The sequence below is a fragment of the Scyliorhinus torazame genome, chromosome 15, assembly GCF_047496885.1.
Source record: "Scyliorhinus torazame isolate Kashiwa2021f chromosome 15, sScyTor2.1, whole genome shotgun sequence".
NCBI classification, from domain to species: domain Eukaryota; kingdom Metazoa; phylum Chordata; class Chondrichthyes; order Carcharhiniformes; family Scyliorhinidae; genus Scyliorhinus; species Scyliorhinus torazame.
In genome coordinates this window covers 118,951,722-118,973,476 of record NC_092721.1, presented here as the reverse complement: position 1 = coordinate 118,973,476, position 21,755 = coordinate 118,951,722, and the positions used below count along the sequence as shown (strand labels likewise).

The window sequence follows — 21,755 nt, the reverse complement described above, 5'->3', positions numbered from 1 at the left end:
GGGGGGGGGGGGGGGGGGGGGTTGCGCTATATTGCGTGATCCTGGTGCAATTAATTATGCAGTCGGGAGTTTCCCAATGCTTTGGGTGGCGGAGTAGGCTGGATGGCTCATTCCTTGCCATCATATCCAGGCACCACATTTAAAACTCACCTGGACATCAACTTCACCACCGCTAGGCAGCAAGGCGGCGCAGTGGTTAGTGCTGCTGCCTCACGGCGCCGAGGTCCCACGTTCAATCCTGGCTCTGGGTCACTGTCCATGTAGAGTTTGCACATTCTCTCCGTGTTTGCGTGGGTTTCGGCCCCACAAACTAAAGATGTGCAGGGTAGGTGAATTGGCCACGCTAAATTGCTCCTTAGTTGGAAAAAATGAATTGGGTACTCTAAATTTTAAAAAAAAACTTCACCACCGCTGAAGGAGAATATTAAAGAAGAGAGAAGATCCACCTCCAGGAAACTCCAGAAGATCCTGGGGTAGATGCTCCACCCACCCACTGCTTGCATATGTTGTTTGAGGCTCCACTGTCAATGGAGGCCTCCATCCTCCCTTCCAATCTGCCCCAGGCCCTCTTGCAGGTAAGTCCGATGTGAGTGCCACATTGGTCCGAACGTGTTCCATGTCATCCCACTGGTAACACGGGAAATAGGATGGTGGGGGAACAATTCTGGCCAGGTTTTCATCCGCATCTCATTAACAGATAACAAAATGGTTTGACGCCAGCCTCAGGCGCTATTGGTGGCCCGCCATTACAAGCAGGATTCGCAAGTTCCCGCCATCATTTTACACCAGCAAGAAAACAATTTTTCAGCTCCTGCTACATTGGCCCCATGCCAGTCACCTGGGGACTGGAAAATGCAACCCTTACACTTTAATATTAGGTATGTTAATGCTTGGCAAATACGATTCCACCTGTTTTGCCACCAGAGCCATGTCCAATTTCATCCTATTAGGATGCAAACACAAACCAAGATTTTTTTTGTCCCTATCCCAGTGGTTACATTCAAAATATTAGGTGCAAGGCATCCCAATTTATCCATGTGTGAGTTAATGGGGAAATTTAAATAGTGTTTTAATTACTTTCTCAAAAAATTTAGAGCACCCAATTAATTTTTTCCAATTACCGGGCAATTTAGCGTGGCCAATCCACCTATCGTGCACATCGTTGGGTTGTGGGGGCGAAACCCACGGAAACACGGGGAGAATGTGCAAATTTCACATGGACAGTGACCCAGAGCCGGGATTGAACCTCAGACCCCGGCGCCATGAGGCAGCAGGGCTAAACCACTGCGCCACCGTGCTGCCCGTCTGTTAATTACTGACACTGCACAATCATCACTCATTCAGTTGAAGAATTTCCGAAAGGTAACAATCTTCTGTGAATTATAAAGGCATCCCTTAATTTTTTCAAAATTTTCCTGATTGTTTTGTCAATACTCAATCTCCGCCTGGGTTACCAGGGTCACTTTGGCAAGGTTTAAAGTCATTTTCCCATTTGTTGCTCAGTAAATATTTAAAACAGAAACAATAAACCTAGTGTTCCAAAATGGCAAGGGTGTTCTTCAAATGATTTGTAATTACCTTTTGGAAATTACAAAGTAGCACATCGCTAGCATACTGAAGTACAAAAGATAGCAAATTAATTATTCAAAAATATCCTTTTTTTCTGAATATTCTCAAATTCTTTTGAAAAAATGTAGAAACCTAGAGGGAAATTTCATGCTTGTGACTGACTTTTGTACTGGCATTAAGCGGGGGGTGTGGGTGGTGGGGGAGGTGAAATTAATACACCACCACCAGTAAAAAAATCAGTCCTCATTTTTTCAATTAATACTGTGTCGGGAAAAAATTAAAACAAGGGGCGGGATTCTCCGGTCCCCTGGTCACATGTTTCTTGGCAGCGTGTCATTCGCTGGTGGCAGGATTCTGTCTTCCCACCATTTCTCAATGGGATTTCCGATTGTAGCCGACCGCATCACCGGGAAACCCATGGGTGGGAAGCACTGCCCTTGGGAAAAGTGAATCGCAACTGTCGGAGAATTCCGGCCAAGATACAATAGAGCTGCAATATAATGGTCCTAAATGACCATGAGACTGTATCTGTGGAGAAATTACGAACAGGATGATTTACAATTTAAAAAGTGGGCATTCCATCAATATTTTGTAACCTAGAATTTATCTTACCTCCAACAGTTTCATCCTTAGAGAAGTAATGTCGGTAAATAAGAACAATTTCAATCCAAAATTTATAGACTCCAACACATCCACAAACAATAGTCACAAATATTAGTAGTGTAGATATGGTTATCACTTTTATTTGAAAGATGTTGGATTCTGAAAGATTAATATGAGAAAGGAAGAATATTATTATGTTTTAGCTTATAGTAGTTCAATTTCATTTTACAAACCTTTTTTTCATTATTTACATTTGAATGCAAGGTGTTATGATACCTCAGCGTTTTTGAACAGATTAATGAAATTTACATTCAGGACCAAAGACCGAGTTTGTCTTCATACAAAGTGATTAATCACCAACAATTACTTAGATTTCTACAGTGCCTTTAACATAATAAAATGTTTCAAAATGCCTCACAGGAGCAATATAAAGCAAAGTTTGACAGCAATCCACATAAGGAAATATGAGGTAAAATGACCAAAAGCTTGGTCAAAGTTGTAGATTTTAAGGAACATATTAAAGGGGGAAAACGAGGTAGAGAGTTGTAGAGATGAAAATTCCAGAACTTCGAACCGGATAGCTAAGGCACAGCCACCAAAGGTGGAGCAATTATAATCCAGGATGTTCAAGAGGCCAGACTGGAAGCGCAGACATATGGAGTTTAAAGAAATAGTATTGGGCGAAGTCACGGAGCAATTTGAATACAGACAGCAATGATTTGGATGACCTTAAGTTTACAGAGGCTGGAATGTGGGAGGCTGTCCAGAAGTGTGTTTAACTGTCAATTAACAGAGGCATAAAGGCAAAGGGGATGGTTTAACCGGAAAAAAAATCTACGTCCGGTTTTGGGCGCATTTTGTTTTTATAAATTTAGAGTACCCAATTCTTTTTTTCCAATTAAGGGTCAAAGGGGCTGTTTAGCACAGGGCTAAATTGCTGGCTTTAAAAGCAGACCAAGGCAGGCCAGCAGCACGGTTCGATCCCTGTAACAGCCTCCCCGAACAGGCACCGAAATGTGGCGACTAGGGGCTTTTCACAGTAACTTCATTTGAAGCCTACTTGTGACAATAAGCGATTTTCATTTCATTTCATTTAGTCTCTCCAATCCACCTAACCTGCACATCTTTGGGTTGTGTGGGTGAGACCCACACAGACACGGGGAGAATGTGCAAACTCCACACGGACAGTGACCCGGGCCGGGATCAAACCGGGTCCTCGGCACCGTGAGGCAGCAGTGCTAACCACTGCGCCACCGTGCTGCACAGCTTTGGAAGCATTTAGTGGGGTGTTATCGACGGCTGCAGTGCCAAGAAACATCGCGCTATTAAACGGCACTTTGATGTTTTCATTGGCCCCAGGGAGTTTCTCTCCACCGAGGCCACACTTTAACACGTGTAATCCAGTTTGGAGCGCATAAAGCGGGGTGTTTCTCCGCGCCTGCAGCACGAGAACGACTCTGCTACTGAGAATGACCCCGCTATCTAACGGTACTCTGCCATTTTTTGGGCCTCAGTAAGGAACACCCAGCTGAGTCTGCACTTATCTCATTTCCTGCACAGGTGAGCTCAGCTCGTCAGTGTAGGAGGATGACTCATGGATCGGGGCGCCATTGTTAACCTGGCATCCTGGCACCATGGCACTGCCACCCTGCTTGAGACTTGGCATCTCAACTAACCTCTCTTGCCATAGAGATGAGTATTTTAGTTTGGCGCCTTAGTTGGAATTCTGGGAAGTTGTCCATGGGTTTTTCCAGATGTTCTTTGGGGGTCAGAGCTGAAAGCACTCGAGTTGGTTGGTGAAATCCCTGAGTTCAGCAAGCAGCGAAAGAAAGTCTGCTGATAGCTGAAAAGTACATGGACCAGATGCAAAATGGCTGTCAGGAATAAGGAGTACTCTAAAGAAAGTGGTGGCACTTTGGTTTGGTCCAAGGAAGTAAAGGAACCTTCAAGAGTGCGATAAGACATTCTGAGAGAAAAGGGGAGGTCCAGTTGAGAATTTTAGTCCAACATATATGTTATTGTGTTTTATTATGCTTTTCAATGTAAAGTGTAAGTGTTCACCTAAAATAGTGTTTATTTAGTAGTGTTTGCTTTACTTGTTTCTCCTATCGTAAATTCATTTGTTTTAAATTGTGTAATCTTGTGTCATAACCTCTTTCAGTTGATCACTGGGTGTTCAAATTTTTCTTTAAATGAAAACAATCTCTGCCGGTATTGTAACAATTAGAAGACCAGCAAGATACAGGCATTATAAAGAACATCTTTCACCAGGTCAATGGTCTTCCAGCAGGAATTGATGTGTATCTCCCCACATTGTCTTTCCAAGTGTATATTCCAGAAGAAAAAGGCATAAGAATCTTGGGAAATCCCGAATATAATGAAAACTAAGGAAATACTGTGACAGGCTGTTCTTTTCTCTAATTTCATTGATATGCTTAATCTTACACAAAACTATTTTATTCCTGATAGTTATATACCGTGGGTAAAAGCGTTCGAAAGGTGACATATTGTGAAATTGTAATCTGGTCTTTCATTGACCAAATGTTTTATTGGCCTGAAATGTGTGAAAGAACCAAAGGTAAGAAAGTAAACTTCAGCAGAAATCTAGAAGTGTAGAAATTGACCGCTTATTGTGTGGGAACTAGGAGATAAACATATTTACAGGTTGCAGGATATCAGAGGCTCTGGTGCGTGTATAGAGCCAAGACAAAACAGTCAAGTACCAAGGCTGTCATGTTTTTTTAAAATATTTTTATTCTCCTCCTTTTTCACATTTTCTCCCAAATTTGCACCCACCAACAATAAACAATAATTAGTAACGAATATGTCAATCCCCGTATCAATAACAACGATCCTATCCTCCCACCAAGCCCTAAATATTAGCCCGCATGTTCACATAAACAAATGGCAAAAAGGAATCAGGAATCACCCATAGTCACCATCAACACACACCGCCCCCCCCCCCTCCCCCAACCTTCCCAACCCCCATCCCCAACTAATGTTCGATGTTATCCAGTTCTTGAAAGTGCACAATGAATAATGTCCATGAATTGTAGAATCCCTCCATCCTTCCCCTCAGTTCAAACTAAACCTTCTCAAGAGTGAAGAATTCCAGCAGGTCCCCCCGCCACGCCAGTGCACAGGGTGGAGAGGTTGCCCTCCATCCCATCAGGATCTGCCTTCAGGCAATCAATGAGGCGAAGGCTACAACACCTGCCTCCACGCCCGTTTCCAACGCTGGTTGGTCCAATACCCGAATATGGCCTCCCGAGGGCCCGGGAGGACAACAAGGTGGGGCCAGCATTTTATTGACCAATTTGAAGAGCCAAGTCAGAGCTCAGGGGCTCCAATGCACCGCAACTGGGGCAAATCCAGAAACCTGCTGCTACAAGTGATAACCCACTATGAATTCACCAACAAAGACTTCCAACTTCCATTTCTTCAGTCATCCAAAAGGGAATTATCAGACCAGCAATGCTTCAAGCTTCAATCTCAAAAGACTCTAGTATGACAGTGAGATTCTGGACTTTTTAAAAGAATCGAAGTGCTTGCTTTCTCCATTTGTAAACCCTTTTCACCTTTTTATATGTGTGTTATTGTATGTGTGCATACGTGTGTAATTGTGTGTCTACATGTATGTGTAATTGTGTGTGTATATGTGTGTGTAATTGTGTGTATACATATGTATAATAGTCTGTGTGTGCATGGAATTGTACGTGTGTGTTAGTGTAATTGTGTGTGTGTAATTGTGCATGTGAATGTGTGTTATTGTGTGTATGTGTGTGTGTAATTGTTATTATCTATGTGTGTGTATGAGTGTGTGTTGTGTGTATGTGTGCATGTTAGCGTGTGTGTATATGTGCATGTGTGTTTAATCGTGTGTAATTGTGCATTTGCATGTGTGTGTGTGGGCACCTTTCGACCGAAAAATGACTATGTGTCATGATGGGTGTGAATCGCAGGGTGATTTTCACTGGGTGTATAGGCGCGATCCAGATCCCAATTCACCCACAATTAGTCATTTTTCTGGAGCTTGGGGAGATTCTCACTGAAATATCCCACACAGCGCGGCGATTCAGCGTCCGGTGTGGATCTGGGCGCAATGGGTGAATCCTGCATGAGCTGCAAATCGGGCTCCACAACTGCCGTGAAACCTTGTCCGAGTCAGCCGATTTGCTCTGTCCGCCTTGCGCAATCTAGATCTCGGCTTTGCTAGGCAAGACCCAGATGGGAATATTTAAATGCGCACAATGGCTCATTTAAATACCTGGATGCCAGATTCATCCAATGCCCAGGACTCACTGGTCATGCTTGGGAGAGCTCACCATGTCGCCCTTTCATACTGGTCCACACAAATGTGGACCAGTTGTAATGGCACCTGTGGCATTTCGTAGGCCATTGAAGGCCCCGGGGACAGGGCAGGGTGACACCCTGGCACTCCCCATGGCAACTGGGCACCTTGGCAGTGCCAGCCTGGCACCCTGACACTACCCCTGTAGTGCCAACCTGGCATTGCCTTGCCCTCTCCCCGGCCACTCGGGTGCTCCAATGGCCTCTGAGCCCACTGGTGTGGTCATTACAACTAGTTTCCGTTTTTCAAAATCATTACTGATTCGCACCGGCTTCCGCTGCACCATTGGGGCCAGCAAAGCAAGGATGCCAGGGGATTCTGGCCTGAAACAGACTGTGCATATTTCAATGAGTTTTAGAACTCATTTAATTATGCCAGTCTGGTTCACGCCCACTGGTCAGGAGAACCGCGCTCCATTCAGCGCCTGCCGCGAACCCCCCGTACGGGCTCTGGGAATAACGGGAGGTGCACCAGGAGCAATGTGGTTGGAAATTTCCCCTGTGTTTAATTGTGTGTGTGTGTGTGTTAGTATACATTTCTGTGTTTGTGTTGTTTGTGTGTATGTAATTGTGTGTGTGGACATGTGTGTGTGTGTTTATGTGTGTGTGTAATTGTGTGTCTTAGTGTGTGTATGTTGTATGTGTCAGTGTTTGTGTGTGTTAGTGTGTGTATATCTATGTGTGTGTATAATTGTGTGTGTGCATTTGTGTATGTTAGTGTATGTGTAATTATATATGTTGCACATGTGTTTAAGTGCACATGTGTGTAATTGTGTGTGTGTGTGTAATTGTGTATGTGTTGTGTGTGTAATTATGTTTATGTGTTGTTTGTGTGTGTATTTATGTGTGTGCAATTATGTGTGTCTTAGTCTGTGTGTACGTTGTGTGTGTCAGTGTCTGTGCATGTTAGTGTGTGTATATCTATGCATGTGTGTAATTGTGTATGTGCATTTGTGTATGTTAGTGTATGTGTAATTATATATATTGTGCATGTATTTAAGTGCGTGTGTGTGTAATTGTGTGTGTATGTAATTGCGTTTGTGTGACTGTGTGCTGTGTGTGTATAATTGTGTGTGTATGTAATTGTGTTTGTGTGGCTGGATGTTGTGTGTGTGTAATTGTGTATGTGTGTGTGTAATGTAATTGTGTTTGTGTGAGTGTGTGTTGTGTGTATGTAGTTTTGTGTGTACGTGTGTGTATATGTGGAATTGTGTTTGTGTGTGTAATTGTGTGTGTGGAATTGTGTTTGTGTGAGTGTGCAATTGTGTGTGTGTGTATGTGTTGTTTTGTGTGGAATTGTGGTTATGTGAGTGTGCGTATGTGTTGTGTCTGTATGTGCAATTGTGCGTGTATATTTGGATGCACGTGAAATTGTGTGTGTTGGGTGGCATGGTGGCACAGTGCTTAGCACTGCTGCCTATGGCACTGAGGACATGGGTTCGATCCCAGCCCCAGGTCACTGTCTGTGTGGAGCTTACACATTCTCCCCCTGTCTGTGTGGGTTTCATCCCCACAACCCAAAGATGTGGAGGTTAAGTGGACTGGCCACGCTAAATTTCCCCATAATTGGAAAAAAATAATTGTGCACTCTAAATTTATATCAAAAAAGTAATTGTATGTGTCTATGCATGTGTGTGCATTTGTGTCTATGTTAGTGTGTGTAATTATATATGAAAGCAAATTATTCTGGATGCTGGAATCTGAAACCAGAGAAAATGCAGGAAAATCTCAGCAGGTCTGGCAGCATCTGTAGGGAGAGAAAAGAGCTAATGTTTTAAGTCTAGATGACCCTTTGTCAAAGTTAAAAGACATAGAAAGTGGGAAATATTTATACTGTGGGGTGAGAGAATGAAAGATGAGTCATAGCCACAGAAACCAAGGGAAAAGAGTACTAATGGCAGTTCCCAGAGAGAGCAATAGGTGTGAAAGGCCAAACAGCAGAGAAACTAACATTAGAGGCTAAATTATGTGTAATTATATATATTGTGCTTCGTTTAAGTGTGTATGTGTAATTGTGTGTCTCTGTTGTATGTGTATGTAATTGTGTTTGTGTGAGTGTGTTGTGTGTATGAGTGCGTATGTGTTGTTTGTGTATGTAATTGTGTTTGTGTGAGTGTGTTGTGTGTATGAGTGCGTATGTGTTGTTTGTGTATGCGTTCAAGTGTATGTGTGTATGTAATTGTGTATATATGTGCTGCATGTGTGTGTTAATTGTGTGTGAATATGTTGTGTGTGTGTAACGTGTGTATGTGTTTTGTGTGTGTAACGTGTGTATGTGTTGTGTGTGTGTAGCTGTGTGTGTGTTGTGTGTAAGTGTGTTTGTGTTTAAGCACATGTGTGTGTGATTGTATTTGTGTGGGTGTTTGTGTATATGTTCTGTGTGTTTAAGTGTATGTGTAATTATGTATGTGTATTAGTGTGTGAATATGTGTGTGTGTATTTTTTCATGCATGTGTGCATTGGCGGGCAGCACGGTGGCGCAGTGGTTAGTGCTGCTGCTTCACGGCGCCGAGATCCCAGGTTCGATCCCGGCTCTGGGTCACTGACCGTGTGGGGTTTGCACATTCTCCCCGTGTTTGCGTGGGTTTTGCCCCACATCCCAAAAATGTGCAGGGTGGGTGGATTGGCCACGCTAAAATTGCCCCTTAAATGGAAAAAATGAATTGGGTACTCTAAAATTTTCATTTAAAAAAATGCGTGGAATGGCCACGCTAAATTGCCCCTTAATTGGGAAAAAAAGAATTGGGTACTCTAAATTTATGGAAAAAAATATATATATGTTCTTAATCTCTGACCTGTCTTGTCTTATTTCAGTAATTGAGGGATTTCTCTGAAACTATAACAAATTCTAATGTTGTAGTGTTCTGAAATACTTGACACTGCAAGTATTCACTGTTAGTTTCTTACCTTTCTCTTTGAGTCTGAGCTCACCAGATGAATTTCCCTGGGAATTCTGGGAGAAACATGTGAAGTTGGTACTAAAGTCTTCCTCAGTAACTTTACTCAGATGTGCATTCCAAATTAATGTAAATCCTTCGATTGTTTTTGTCTCCCTGAAGAGGTTAAATGAGAATTAGTTTAATTTGCTTCAAGGAATGATTATGAGCCTGCGTTAGCAGTCAATGAGAATGCTGACCTGGGTGGAAAATTTGGTGAGAATTGGCAAATCCTTTAAAAAAAATTTAGAGTACTCAATTATTTTTTTTCCCAATTAAGGGGCAATTTAACGTGGCCAATCTACCTCACCTGCACATCTTTGGGTTGTGGGGGTGAAACCCAGGCAGACACGGGGAGAATGTGCAAACTCCACACGGACAGTGACCCAGGGCCGGAATTGCAATTTCTGATTTTCCAGGCTCCGGTGGCGTCATGAGAAATCCACCACGGAAGCCCGGGAATCTCATTTTAATACATTATAATATCATAGTGAGCTATTCCTCTGGGACTTTCCCATTCATTGAATATTCATCAGGCGCCAGTTTGACGTCATGCCAGCGCGATTTACAACAGCAACTTCACTTCGGAAGGAGATACTGGAGTTGAACACACAGATCGGCATTACCATCCAGGGTGCCATTCACAGAGGGGGCAGTAGAGTGGATGTGGGGATCCAGATAAGTTTAACTCGGAGCTAGGTTCGGTCTCAGTATCTCGGGTGGTGGGGTCATTCGCAGGTCTTAGTGGCCCTTCATGTCTGTGAGCATCTATGTTTAAAGGTCTTGCGGCTGCTATGCGGCAGCACTTCCGGTGTTCTCCTTGCTGGGCTTGTGGCGATGTCACTGCTGAGGAATTTCCCTTCCAGAGTGGCAGCTGGATAGTGACTGGAAGCTGGTGAATCCATCGGGTGAAACCTGGGGACGACTGGGAGGTTCATGCATGGTGCCCCAGTACGGCGAGGCTGCCTGGGCAGAGTGGGGAACTCTGAGAAAGTGCGTTTCCCAGCCTCATGACACCTGAAGACCCTCACACGGTGTGGAGGGTGACTGCGGTGAGAATGGCTCTCTACAGTCAGGCAGTTATGTGAAGTGAGAAGGCATGAGCTGTATGGAAGTTCAAGGCGATTGGTTATCGAGGTCATGCTGTCAGGTTTAGTTTCTGGCTTGTTGGTTGATTCGGTTGGAAGGCTAGCTTAATCCACAGCTCATGTGATATTTTGAGCTTATTGAAAACTCTAGAATACAAAAGAATCAGCAATTGCTAAAAATATTAGAAGACACCAAAAGCAAAATCACCAGCTCTCAAACCAGCACACAACGCCCAGGACCCAGGTTTGATTCCGGCCCTGGGTCACTGTCCATGTAGAGTTTGCACATTCTCTCCGTGCCTATGTGGGTCTCACCCCCACAACCCAAAGATGTGCAGTGTCGGTGAATTGGCCACGGGAGATGGTGGCATAGTGGTATTGTCACTGGACTAATAATCCAGACACCCAGGGTAATGCTGTGGGGACCCGGGTTCAAATCCTACTAGGGCAGATGGTGACATTTGAATTCAATTTAAAAAAACAGCTGGAATAAAAAATCTAAAGATGACCATGAAACCGTCCTTTATGGAAGGAACCTGATCTGGCCTAGATGTGACTCCAGACCCACAGCAATGTTGTTAATTCTGAAAATGCCATTCAGTTTTCGAGGGAAATTAGGGAATGGGCAACAAATGCAGGCCTCGCCGGTGATGCCCACATCCCATGAAGGAATGAAGAACATAAATAAATAAATTGCCCCTGAATTGGGAAGAAAAAGAATTGGGTACTCTAAATTAAGAACAGGAAAGGTGCCCAAATGAGCAGCAAGGACCACCGGAAAGTGACACACAGATGTGGAGCACGGTGTGAGAGAGAGAACAATTGTCCCCTCCCAAGAGGGGTCACAGTTCAACCCCAAACAGTTCCTTTAAACAAACCACCAGCAGTAAAGCCAGCACATAGCTCTCTCCCCTCCCCCCTCTCTCCTCCCCTCCCCCTCTCCCCTCCCCCTCTCCCCTCCCCTTCCCCCTCTTCCTGCCCCTCTCCCCGACACCTACCCTGTACATCGTTGGGTTGTGGGGGTGAGATCGGCGCAGACATGGGGAGAATGTGCACACTCCACATGGACAGTGACCCGGGGCGGCGATTGACCTGGATCCTCGGCGCCGTGAGGCAGCAGTGCTAACCACTGCGCCACCGTGCCACCTATGGCCATTTTAAGCTGCTCCTCAATTGGACAAAAATAATTGGGTACTCTAAATTTATTTTTAAAAAGATTGTCACAATTAACTATCTATTCAAAACGGATGGGTGGACCGTGGTCTAATATTATCAGGAGAAATATGCTCATCTACTGACATTTTTAAGAATTGGAGTTATATTTCTGTGAGAAGCTTGTCTTATCAGTGGGCCATGTGACAAATGTATCCATTTTAGGTAACTGAAAAGATGAGGACAGCAACGTTTGGCACCATAGCGCCCTTGGTTTCAGCGGTACTGTTTTGGTTAAATGCTTTGCATGCAGATTTGCATTGCAGCCCACGAAGGACAGCATTTTGGGGAGGTCGGCAGCATGGGCATTACGAGTGTGCATTGAAGGCATGCAGATTAGGTAGATCAGCACGTACCGCTAGTGTGATGCCAGGACCCAACACTAAGGGCAATTTTGGACACGAAGGGCAATTTATCATGGCCAATCCACCTAACCTGCACATCTTTGGACTGTGGGGGGAAACCGGAGCACCCGGAGGAAACCCACGCAGACACGGGGAGGATGTGCAGACTCCGCACAGACAGTGACCCAAGTCGGAATCGAACCTGGGACCCTGGAGCTGTGAAACAATTGTGCTATCCACAATGCTACCGTGCTGCCCTTAAGAACAAATAAATCTACACTATATCATTTTACCGTAATCCATGTACCAATAGCTGTTTGAAGGTTCCTAATGTTTCCGACTCAACTACTTCCACAGGCAGTGCATTCCATGCCCCCACTACTCTCTGGTAAAGAACCTACCTCTGACATCCCCCCTATATCTTCCACCTTTCACCTTAAATTTATGTCCCCTTGTAATTGTTTGTTCCACCTGAGGAAAAAGTCTCTGACTGTCTACTCTATCTATTCCCCTGATCATCTTATAAACCTCTATCAAGTCGCCCCTCATCCTTCTCCGTTCTAATGAGAAAAGGCCTCGCACCCTCAACCTTTCCTCGTAAGACCTACTCTCCATTCCAGGCAACATCCTGGTAAATCTCCTTTGCACCTTTTCCAAAACTTCCACATATGGAGAAGTTCTTGGTTTAGATTTCAGGTGAACTACCTAATTGTAGTTATGGATGTTGTAGTTTCTATCCTGCGTTCATGGCAAAGCCAAACAGGTTGATTATCAGCCTGCAAATCTTTCCAATATATCTACGGCAGGCAGAGAGAGTGAGAGTCTCCTGGTCAGCTAGAACCTACAGTCGGCAATGGCAAATCTCTGTAGTCCCTTGCCCAGGATAACTACAGGCCAACACATGCAAGCCCATGGTCACCAAAGCCCCCGAGTGCATGGTACTGGAAGAAAAAGAGTTTTCATCCACCTTGCCCTGCAGAATGAGAGTCAAATAGAGCAGAAGCATTACAGAGCAGGATGAGCTGCTCACAGAGGGAGGTGCAGAGACAGGAGAGACCACAACAGGAGGTCTACCTACCCAGGGTCTTCTGAGAGCATTTCTCTTACGATGTGTGACCAAGCTCAGCACATCAAGCTACCCTGTAGCAAATATTAAATATTTTCTTTGGACCAGCCTGTTGGTCCCTCAGTCTTTCAGCCACCATATCAAACAAGAGGGTGGCTCCAAGGCAGTATGGGCTTCTCACTGACTACCTGGATCGTGACTCTGCTGCACGACCCAACCACATATGGCCACCATAAGTGCAATGCAGCAACACTGACTCACAATACATCACTGTGCAGACCATTGAGGTGCTGAAGCAAAAGCTCCATTGCCTGGGCCAGTCTGGAGGAGCATTCCTGCAGCATTCACCAGAGTGAGTGTCCCAAATTATAATGAATTGCTGTTTTTTTTTACAGAATTTGAGCATCATGAGAGGACAGCTGTTGTCACCAGGTAAACAATGAGAGCTTAGGAGCTGGAGGAAGGCGGGTTAGACTGTCTGTGATTGCCTCAGTCAACTAAGGTTTCACTGAGCACAACTCAAAATTCCCATTGTACAACAGCCCCACACAGTGCATCATGATGGGGTCCACGTGTGCTCTCATGGAGTTGGTTACCAATTACACATTGGAAAAAATGGGGTCCAAGCTCTGTGCAAATCCTTGAACCAAATTGGTCCCAGAGTGCTTCTTCATGGTGACTGGGGGCATTCTGACTGGCTTCTCAATGCATAAAACATTTCATTGTGTACGCCCATCAGCCACCTTCTGTACACTGCCTAATCAAAGTCCCAACCCTAATCCTCTGCAGAAGAACTCTTGTGTGACCGCACCCTCAGAGTAGCTGCATACATTCTATCCTTCCCTGCTGTCTTGGCTGCAAGCCACTCATGCCCAGTGACACACTGGGCGAGATTTAATGGCTGCATTGCGCATGGGCGAGAGCACGAATCGGCCGTTAGAACACTGGAGGGGCCAGAATCAAGGGCCCCACCGGGTGTTGAGCAGTTTTTGATCGAACCGGCACACTCCCCTTTGGTGAAATAATCACCACTTAGGGCAGCACGGTGGCGCAATGGATAGCACTGCAGTCTCACGGCACCGAGGTCCCAGGTTCGATCCCGGCCCTGGATCACTGTCCGTGTGGAGTTTGCACATTTTCCCTGTGTTTACGTGTGTTTTGCCCCCACAACACAAAGATGTGCAGGGTAGGTGGATTGGCCATGCTAAATTGCCCCTTAATTGGGAAAAATGAATTGGGTTGCTCTAAATTTATATTTAAAAAAATATAAAAACTTAAGGCCAATCTCCATACAATTAATGGGGAAAACCCCTATCTAATGGCCTCCTGCGATCTAATGGCCTCCCCAGCAAGTTGTCACGTGGGTGATGATTATATAGCCTTTTTAAAAACGTGAAGCTGGTGGAATGGCTGCTGCGGTGACCTGAGAGGGTGAACAGCCATCTTCGCTCCCAGGTAATGAGCCCGGGAGCACTGGGATTGCTCCCTGGTATTTGAGGGATGGTAGGAGCCCCCAGGGGGGCCAACCTCAGTCGGGCTGTGTCGCCATCGGTGACCTTGGCTGGCAGGGTGGGGGGAGGGTCCCTGAATTGGGGGGGTTGGTGGGTGTCTCAGCACATGCGGGTCCGCCGTGCCACCCCCTAGATCATGTGAGCCCGTTACAGGAGCCTCTGCCTGTATGCCCCCCGACCACCCATAACTCCCATTGACCGTGGAGGCCTCTGGCCACGTGGCTGAAAGCTGTTGCTAATCGAGAGTTGGCAATCGTTGTTAAATGAGCACTTCACACCTCCCAAGTAGATTCCCGGGGGTAGGCGTGCCATGTAGCATGTGGGAATTATTGCCCAACATCCCAATCAGACTGTGATGCCTGGACACTGTGCCTGAGTACTGCAGAAAGCTATACCATGGACGCAGCAGACAACGTCCGAACACCCAGGGACTGGGCCGCAGCACTGCGACCAGACAACTCCGCGACCAGAGGGTGGGTGTGAGCACCGGTGATGAGACCAGCACCCGATCCAGGCAACATTAAGTGCGGGTGTCTGGGATACAGGGTCTGATGACCAGGTGTCCTCGCTGCGGACGGGTGTGCATGGGCAGGGTGAGTCAGTTGGTAGGGGATGTGGGGAGGGGGGATGGGGGGCAATGGGGGAATGGATGGTCCCGGGGTGGAAGACACCGCTGGTCGCCAGACTCTCACCCTCTCCAATTCCTTACAGATATTACATGGATGATAAGGTGTACCCGCTGAGGAAGTGGCTAATGATGGTCCGGACTGGAGTCCGGTGACCGACGCGGAGATCCGATGCAACAAGACCAATGCAGCCACCTGGTCTGTCATTGAGCGGTTCCGATGCCTCGATCACTCTGGTGATGCACTGCAGTACACCCTCCCAGAGGGTCACCTGCTTTGTGGTGGTCTGCTCTGCCCTCCACAACCTGGCATAGCAGCGAGGCAACATGCTGGAGGTGGAGGGGAAGGAACATGTGGCCAGTTCTGAGGAGGAAAACGAGGAGGTGCCAGACTAGGAGGGGCCGGAGGACGAGCCTGGGAAGGACCTGCAGGACCAGCTGGAGATGGAGGACAGGTAGCAGTGGCGAGGGTCCAGCAAGCCCGGAGGGCCCTGGAGGCCCTCATTCTTACCCGCTTCACATAGGACATGGCCTCGTACATCATCTCACCACCTCCTCCCTCCCTCTCCACCTCCCTCCCTTTCCCCCCCCAGTGCCGTCTCAGTGATCCTCGACCTGCTTCACTTTCCGTGCCCCATCGCTGCATCAAGTTGTGTCCCCAGGATGCACATCAGAGGTGGAGGCAGCCTGCTGCCTACCACATCCCGTGGCTTTCGATGTCCCTGGCTTGCCTTGTCTGGGGGCCCTGGGGCCGGAGGGCCACATCACAATTGCCAAAGGCATATGCCCTGCTGTGCCCCCCCTGTTTTGGGGACTGACTCCGAGACGCAGTGTCAGAGGTGTGGAACTGGTGGCCACTGTCACCACTCCGTAGGGTGGCTCTGGGTTGGCATCCAGCGCCCATCCTCCCGGTCGGTGGCCATAGGGCTCTTGGGCTCACCTTTGGATGGAGGGCAGCTGGATCAAGCCGTGACTGCCTCTCCATCATCTGGCAGCGCTGGTGGCTGCCCAATGTCTGCAGCATGGTATTGACGCCTTCGGCGATGCTCCCAGTGACTGGGATATGCTCTGCAGTGCCTCAAGAAGGTCCATGTGCGATTGGGACATGTCCCCCAGTGACTGTGACATACTTTCAAGGTGTTCAGTCATGGCCATCACTGACTGAGTCATGCCTTGGACACCGCCACTCATGCTTCTGACCTCCTGCACCACGCTCTCCACTGCGGTCACCTACACTGCGGGACCATCATTTGCGGCCTGAAGCCCGTGGGGCCTCGTTAAGTGAACCAATTAATGTTTTTAACCGGTGATGGCCTCGTCCGGTTGAGCGTCCGGAAGCTTGTGGCAGTTCCTTTTCGTTACCACACTTGGAAACTTTTCCATTAAATTGTACTCACCATGTGCAGATTCTGCCTCTATGCTACCCTGTAAAGTTTGTGAAATGATGATATCTGAGCTGGTGGTTGCAAGTGTGGGATCAAATGACAATGTTTCTTTGTCATTAGTCTCTTGCTCCTCATGCATCACTTCACGAGTTCACCAGCAATGTTTGGGCATCTAAAGGGAAACGGCACAATCATTGGGTTGTGGTGAGGGAAGGGTGTATGGTTACACCATCTGCAGTTTTCATATCAAACGTCACTGTGCAAAGGGTGGGGGGGGGGAGTCGATTGTGACAAGGTGATTAGCTATAAACTCAATTGTGCTGCTCGAATGATGGTGATCACTGTCTCCACAATAAATAAGAAGAAGCAAACACGTTTGTCCTCTGATTATGTAAAACCTTGTGTTGCAAGAGAGTGGGAGGTTTGTCAGCGAGTGTGCTGCAATGTGTTTGGGTGATATACCTTTCATGATTGACTATCTGGCAGTGTATGTAAACTGTGAGATTTAGGTATGAAACTTGCAACATAGTGTGCTGAGACAATGAATGTGAGGTGTGAGTCATTGATTTATACAGATTGTTGTGTGAATGAAGGGTGAACTGGTGAATGTAGCAGTGTATGAGGTTAACACTTCATTAATATGGACATGGCAATTGAAGGAACATCTTCCAAACACCTGTCCTCAGCGATTGACTGCTGTTTTTGGCAGCAATGGCTATCTGCTCCTGCTGTCTTTTCAGAGTTCAACTGGAGAGCCATCAAATGGGTAAAAGAACTCTATCTTCCTGTTCACCTTCTGCAGCAAGACTTCCAGTATTGCATCAGTGAGCTGTGGTGTGTGTGTTCTGCCCTGGTTACACCATTTGCGCTGTTTTGCATTACTCATAATCTCTTCCCCAGCCAATTGCAATGCCTGCTTAACCCTAAATGCACATCTGGGGCGTCATTCTCCGACCCCCCGCCGGGTCGGAGAATGGCCGTTGGCCGCCGTGAATCCCGCCCCCGCCCCCGCCGAAGTCTCCGAAGGGAGAAAAGTCGGCGGGGCGTTAATGGCGCCGCTGCCGCGGAGAATGTCACGGGCCTGCGCAAGGCAGCCGATTTTCGGCCTGCCGATATTCTCCCTTCCGGATGGGCCGAAGTCCCGTCGACGTGATGACCGTTCACGTCGACGTCAATCAAACCTCCTTTTCATCGGCGTGACCCGGTGCTCCAGGCTCACGCCGACCAGCGAGGAGGTGAGTGACGGCCTGGGGGGTTGGCTCTGGGCAGGAAATGGCGTGGCCGCAGACTGATTGCCTGAGAAGAGGTGTGTCTCGGCTTGTGTGTGTGTGCGGCGGGGGGGGGGGGGGGTGGTTAGAGTAGGCTGGGCTCCGGGGGAGTGCCGGGAGGGGGTCCGTGCCGGGGTGGAGGTTGTGGAGGGGGTCCGTGCCGGGGTGGAGGTTGGGGGTTGTGGAGGGGGTCCGTGCCGGGGTGGAGGTTGTGGAGGGGGTCCGTGCCGGGGTGGAGGTTGGGGGTTGTGGAGGGGGTCCGTGCCGGGGTGGAGGTTGGGGGTTGTGGAGGGGGTCCGTGCCGGGGTGGAGGTTGGGGGGGGGGGGTCCGTGCTGGGGTGGAGGTTGGGGGTTGTGGAGGGGGTCCGTGCCGGGGTGGAGGTTGGGGGGGGGGGGTCCGTGCTGGGGTGGAGGTTGGGGGTTGTGGAGGGGGTCCGTGCCGGGGTGGAGGTTGGGGGTTGTGGAGGGGGTCCGTGCCGGGGTGGAGGTTGGGGGTTGTGGAGGGGGTCCGTGCCGGGGTGGAGGTTGGGGGGGGGGGGTCCGTGCTGGGGTGGAGGTTGGGGGTTGTGGAGGGGGTCCGTGCCGGGGTGGAGGTTGGGGGGGGGGGGTCCGTGCTGGGGTGGAGGTTGGGGGTTGTGGAGGGGGTCCGTGCCGGGGTGGAGGTTGTGGAGGGGGTCCGTGCCGGGGTGGAGGTTGGGGGTTGTGGAGGGGGTCCGTGCCGGGGTGGGTGATGGGAGGGCAAATGAGTTGGTCCACCTGGCCAGGTGCCAGCCTCCAACAGTTGGACCCATGCGGTCCATGCCACCTGGCTGGGGGGAGGAGGGGATATGGGCAATGATGACATGTCGTCGTTCCCCTCCCCCCCACCAGGTCGTCATGTTTTCAGATCATCCAGCGATGTTGGCCGCCGTGGTGGCAGCCGCTCATGTCTATGTTGCCCTGGATGAGGAGGAGGAGGAGGAGGAGGAGGAGGAGGAGCGTGCCAGAGAGGCGGCGCAGGCTGCCGCAGAGGGGCAGGCGGCAGCCGCCCAGGCTGGAGGGACACCTGACCGACAGGACGAGGAGGGGGAGGAGGACGTCGCGGCCCCACGGCAACGGAGGCACCCGAGGGCGCCCCGTGTGTACCGGCCCCGGCAGTCATACCAGGACCTCACGGACCGGGAATGCAGGAGGAGACTCCGGATGAGCCGGGAAACCGTGGCACACATCTGCCACCTGCTGGCACACCTGTCACCGCGTGGCACTGGCGGGGGACACCCTCTCCCCGTGTCCGTCAAGGTTACGGTGGCCCTGAACTTTTATGCAACGGGGTCATTCCAGGCACCGAGTGGGGACCTGTCCGGCATATCGCAGACATCGGTGCATCGGTGCATCCGGGCAGTGACAGATGCCCTTTATGCCATGGCGCACCGCTACATCCGCTTCCCCGTGGACCGGGCCAGCCAAGATGCCCGGGCCGTGGGCTTCTCTGCCATTGCCGGGTTCCCCATGGTCCAGGGCGCGATCGATGGGATGCACGTCGCCGTGCGGCCACCTGCAGATAACAGGGCCGTGTTCACTAATAGGAAGGGGACCTATTCGATGAACGTACAGGTGGTCTGCGACCACCGCATGATGATCCTGCACGTCTGCGCCCGTTACCCAGGCAGTGTACACGACTCATTCGTGTTGTCGCGGTCATCCATCCCCGGCATGTACGAGGGACGCCATCCCCGGCTGAGGGGCTGGTTGCTGGGCGACAGGGGCTACCCATTGCGATCGTGGCTGATGACGCCTATACGGAGGCCACGCAATGAGGCGGAGAACCGCTACAATGATGCCCATGTAGCGACAAGGGGAGTGATCGAGAGGTGCTTTGGCGTGCTGAAGATGCGTTTCAGGTGCCTGGACCTCTCTGGGGGCGCCCTCCAGTATCGGTCAGATAGGGTCGGCCGCATCATTGTGGTGTGCTGCGTCCTGCACAACATAGCCCAGCAGAGGGGCGATGTGCCGCAGGCAGAGGAGGGCGGAGTGGAGGAGCAGCAGGAAGAGGCCCAGTCCTCCCCAGATGAGGGGGATGGGGGCAATGGTCAGGGCAGACGGGGTAGACACAGACGGGTGGCTGTCCACCGTTACCGGCTGGCCCAGCGGGCACGGGACAGACTGATAGACGCCCGCTTCACTGACTAGATGGGCGTGGGAATCGGGTAGTATGGCCACAGACCGCACACCATGACAACAGCCGACCACCCACACCCCCCACCCATCCATCCACCCAGCACCATCACCCCCCTCCCCAACCCCACACACCCCACCCGCATGCACACCACCCCCCCACTCCCAATTGCCGATCCACCGGCGGCACAACGGGCCGGGCTCACCCAGTTGCGGGTGGACGCGTGTCTATCGCAGGCCATGGAGAATGATGACAGCCCGCCTCCGATGAGCTCCTGGCTCTACATCGTTGGACTATGTCTGACCCATGGCCACAGTACCACCATCCACCCGGACCATCCCTGCATGCGGCTGTGATACTGCAGCGCACGGTCCCGTCCTCTGCCCGGGGGATGTTGATGGCGGCCCAGGGGGAAGGGGGCAGACTCACCTGGGGCTGAGGTAAGACCACCCCTCACACACACACTTGCGCTCAACGTACATGACACCCCCGCACACTTTGGACAGAGCATAAAGGCAGCTTCGGTAGGTGTAACATTGACTTTAATAACCAAAGGAGTTCATGCACGTGCCCTAGCGCCTAAAACTCATCTGTGCCCTGCACCCGTGCCAACTTACTCAGTGTCTAATTGTTTGGCCTTACGGGCCCTTTGACTACGTCTACGTGGTTCCCCAGACGGTACAGCAGAACTGGAGGTGGACTCCTGTGATTCCTGCCCTCTGACACTGGATCCCTTTGGCGGCCGTTTCCTGGGGCGTCCTGGCCTAGATGGGCCAGGCTGCGGCCCGGGCGACTGGGATGGCGAGCTGCCAGCCTGTCCTGCCCGTTGCCCACCCGATGCACCTGGGACGGAAGGGGGGGAGTCCGAGGTGTCGCGGTGTACCGGGACCTCCCCTACAGAGGGAGCCGGGATGGACCACACCACCTCCTCCTCCCTCGGGGTGCCCGATGGCCCCCAGGCCTCTACATGGGTGGGGGATGCGAACGGACTGGCCATCCGACGCGCCCCCGACATCTGGCGCTGCCAGTCCTGGAGGCCCGTGCTGGTATCGACAGGGGTCTGCAGGTTTGCAGCCATGGAGCCCAGGGGGTTGTCGAACCCTGTCTGCGACAGTGCGACGCCAGCTCGCACATGGCCACTGGCGCCGATGCCCTCAGCGATGGCCTGCTGAGACTGGGCCATGGCCTGCAGAGACTGGGCCATGGCCTGCAGAGACTGGGCTATGGCCTGCTGAGACTGGGCCATGGCCTGCTGAGACTGGGCTATGGCGTTGAGCGCCTCTGCCATCTGGCGCTGGCACTGGCTCATGGCCTCCTGTGAGAGGGCAGCCATTTCCTGGGCCACAGACGCCGCCTGCACGGAAGGCCCCAGGCCTCGCAAACCGTTCCCCATGTCTGACACCGTCGCACCCATTGCCTCCACCGCGGACGCCACCCGTGCGGTGTCAGCCTGGGTGGCACGCATGACCGGGACCACTCCCAGCTCCTGGACGCGGGTGGACTCCTCCACCTGCGACCGCAGCCGCCGCAAGCCACCCGTCACCCTATTCGCTCGTCTCCGTGTCGGTGGTTGCATCGGATCTATGTGTGGGTGTGGTAACTGCAGGAACCCGGGATCCATCTGGGCGGCAGATGTTCGCTTG

The 21,755-nt window shown here is 50.1% G+C and overlaps 1 protein-coding gene across 1 annotated transcript in view; it reads right to left on the bottom strand.

The window, feature by feature from the left end:
- Positions 1-21,755, bottom strand: part of LOC140391772 (interleukin-18 receptor accessory protein-like) — an 80,841-nt gene that overhangs the window by 9,649 nt on the left and 49,437 nt on the right. Inside the window, exons 7-8 of the mRNA XM_072476634.1 lie at positions 9,430-9,575; positions 2,182-2,331 (exon numbers count right to left, since the gene is read on the bottom strand). Coding sequence (XP_072332735.1) covers positions 2,182-2,331; positions 9,430-9,575 — 296 coding nt within the window. The remainder of the gene's footprint in view (positions 1-2,181; positions 2,332-9,429; positions 9,576-21,755) is intronic.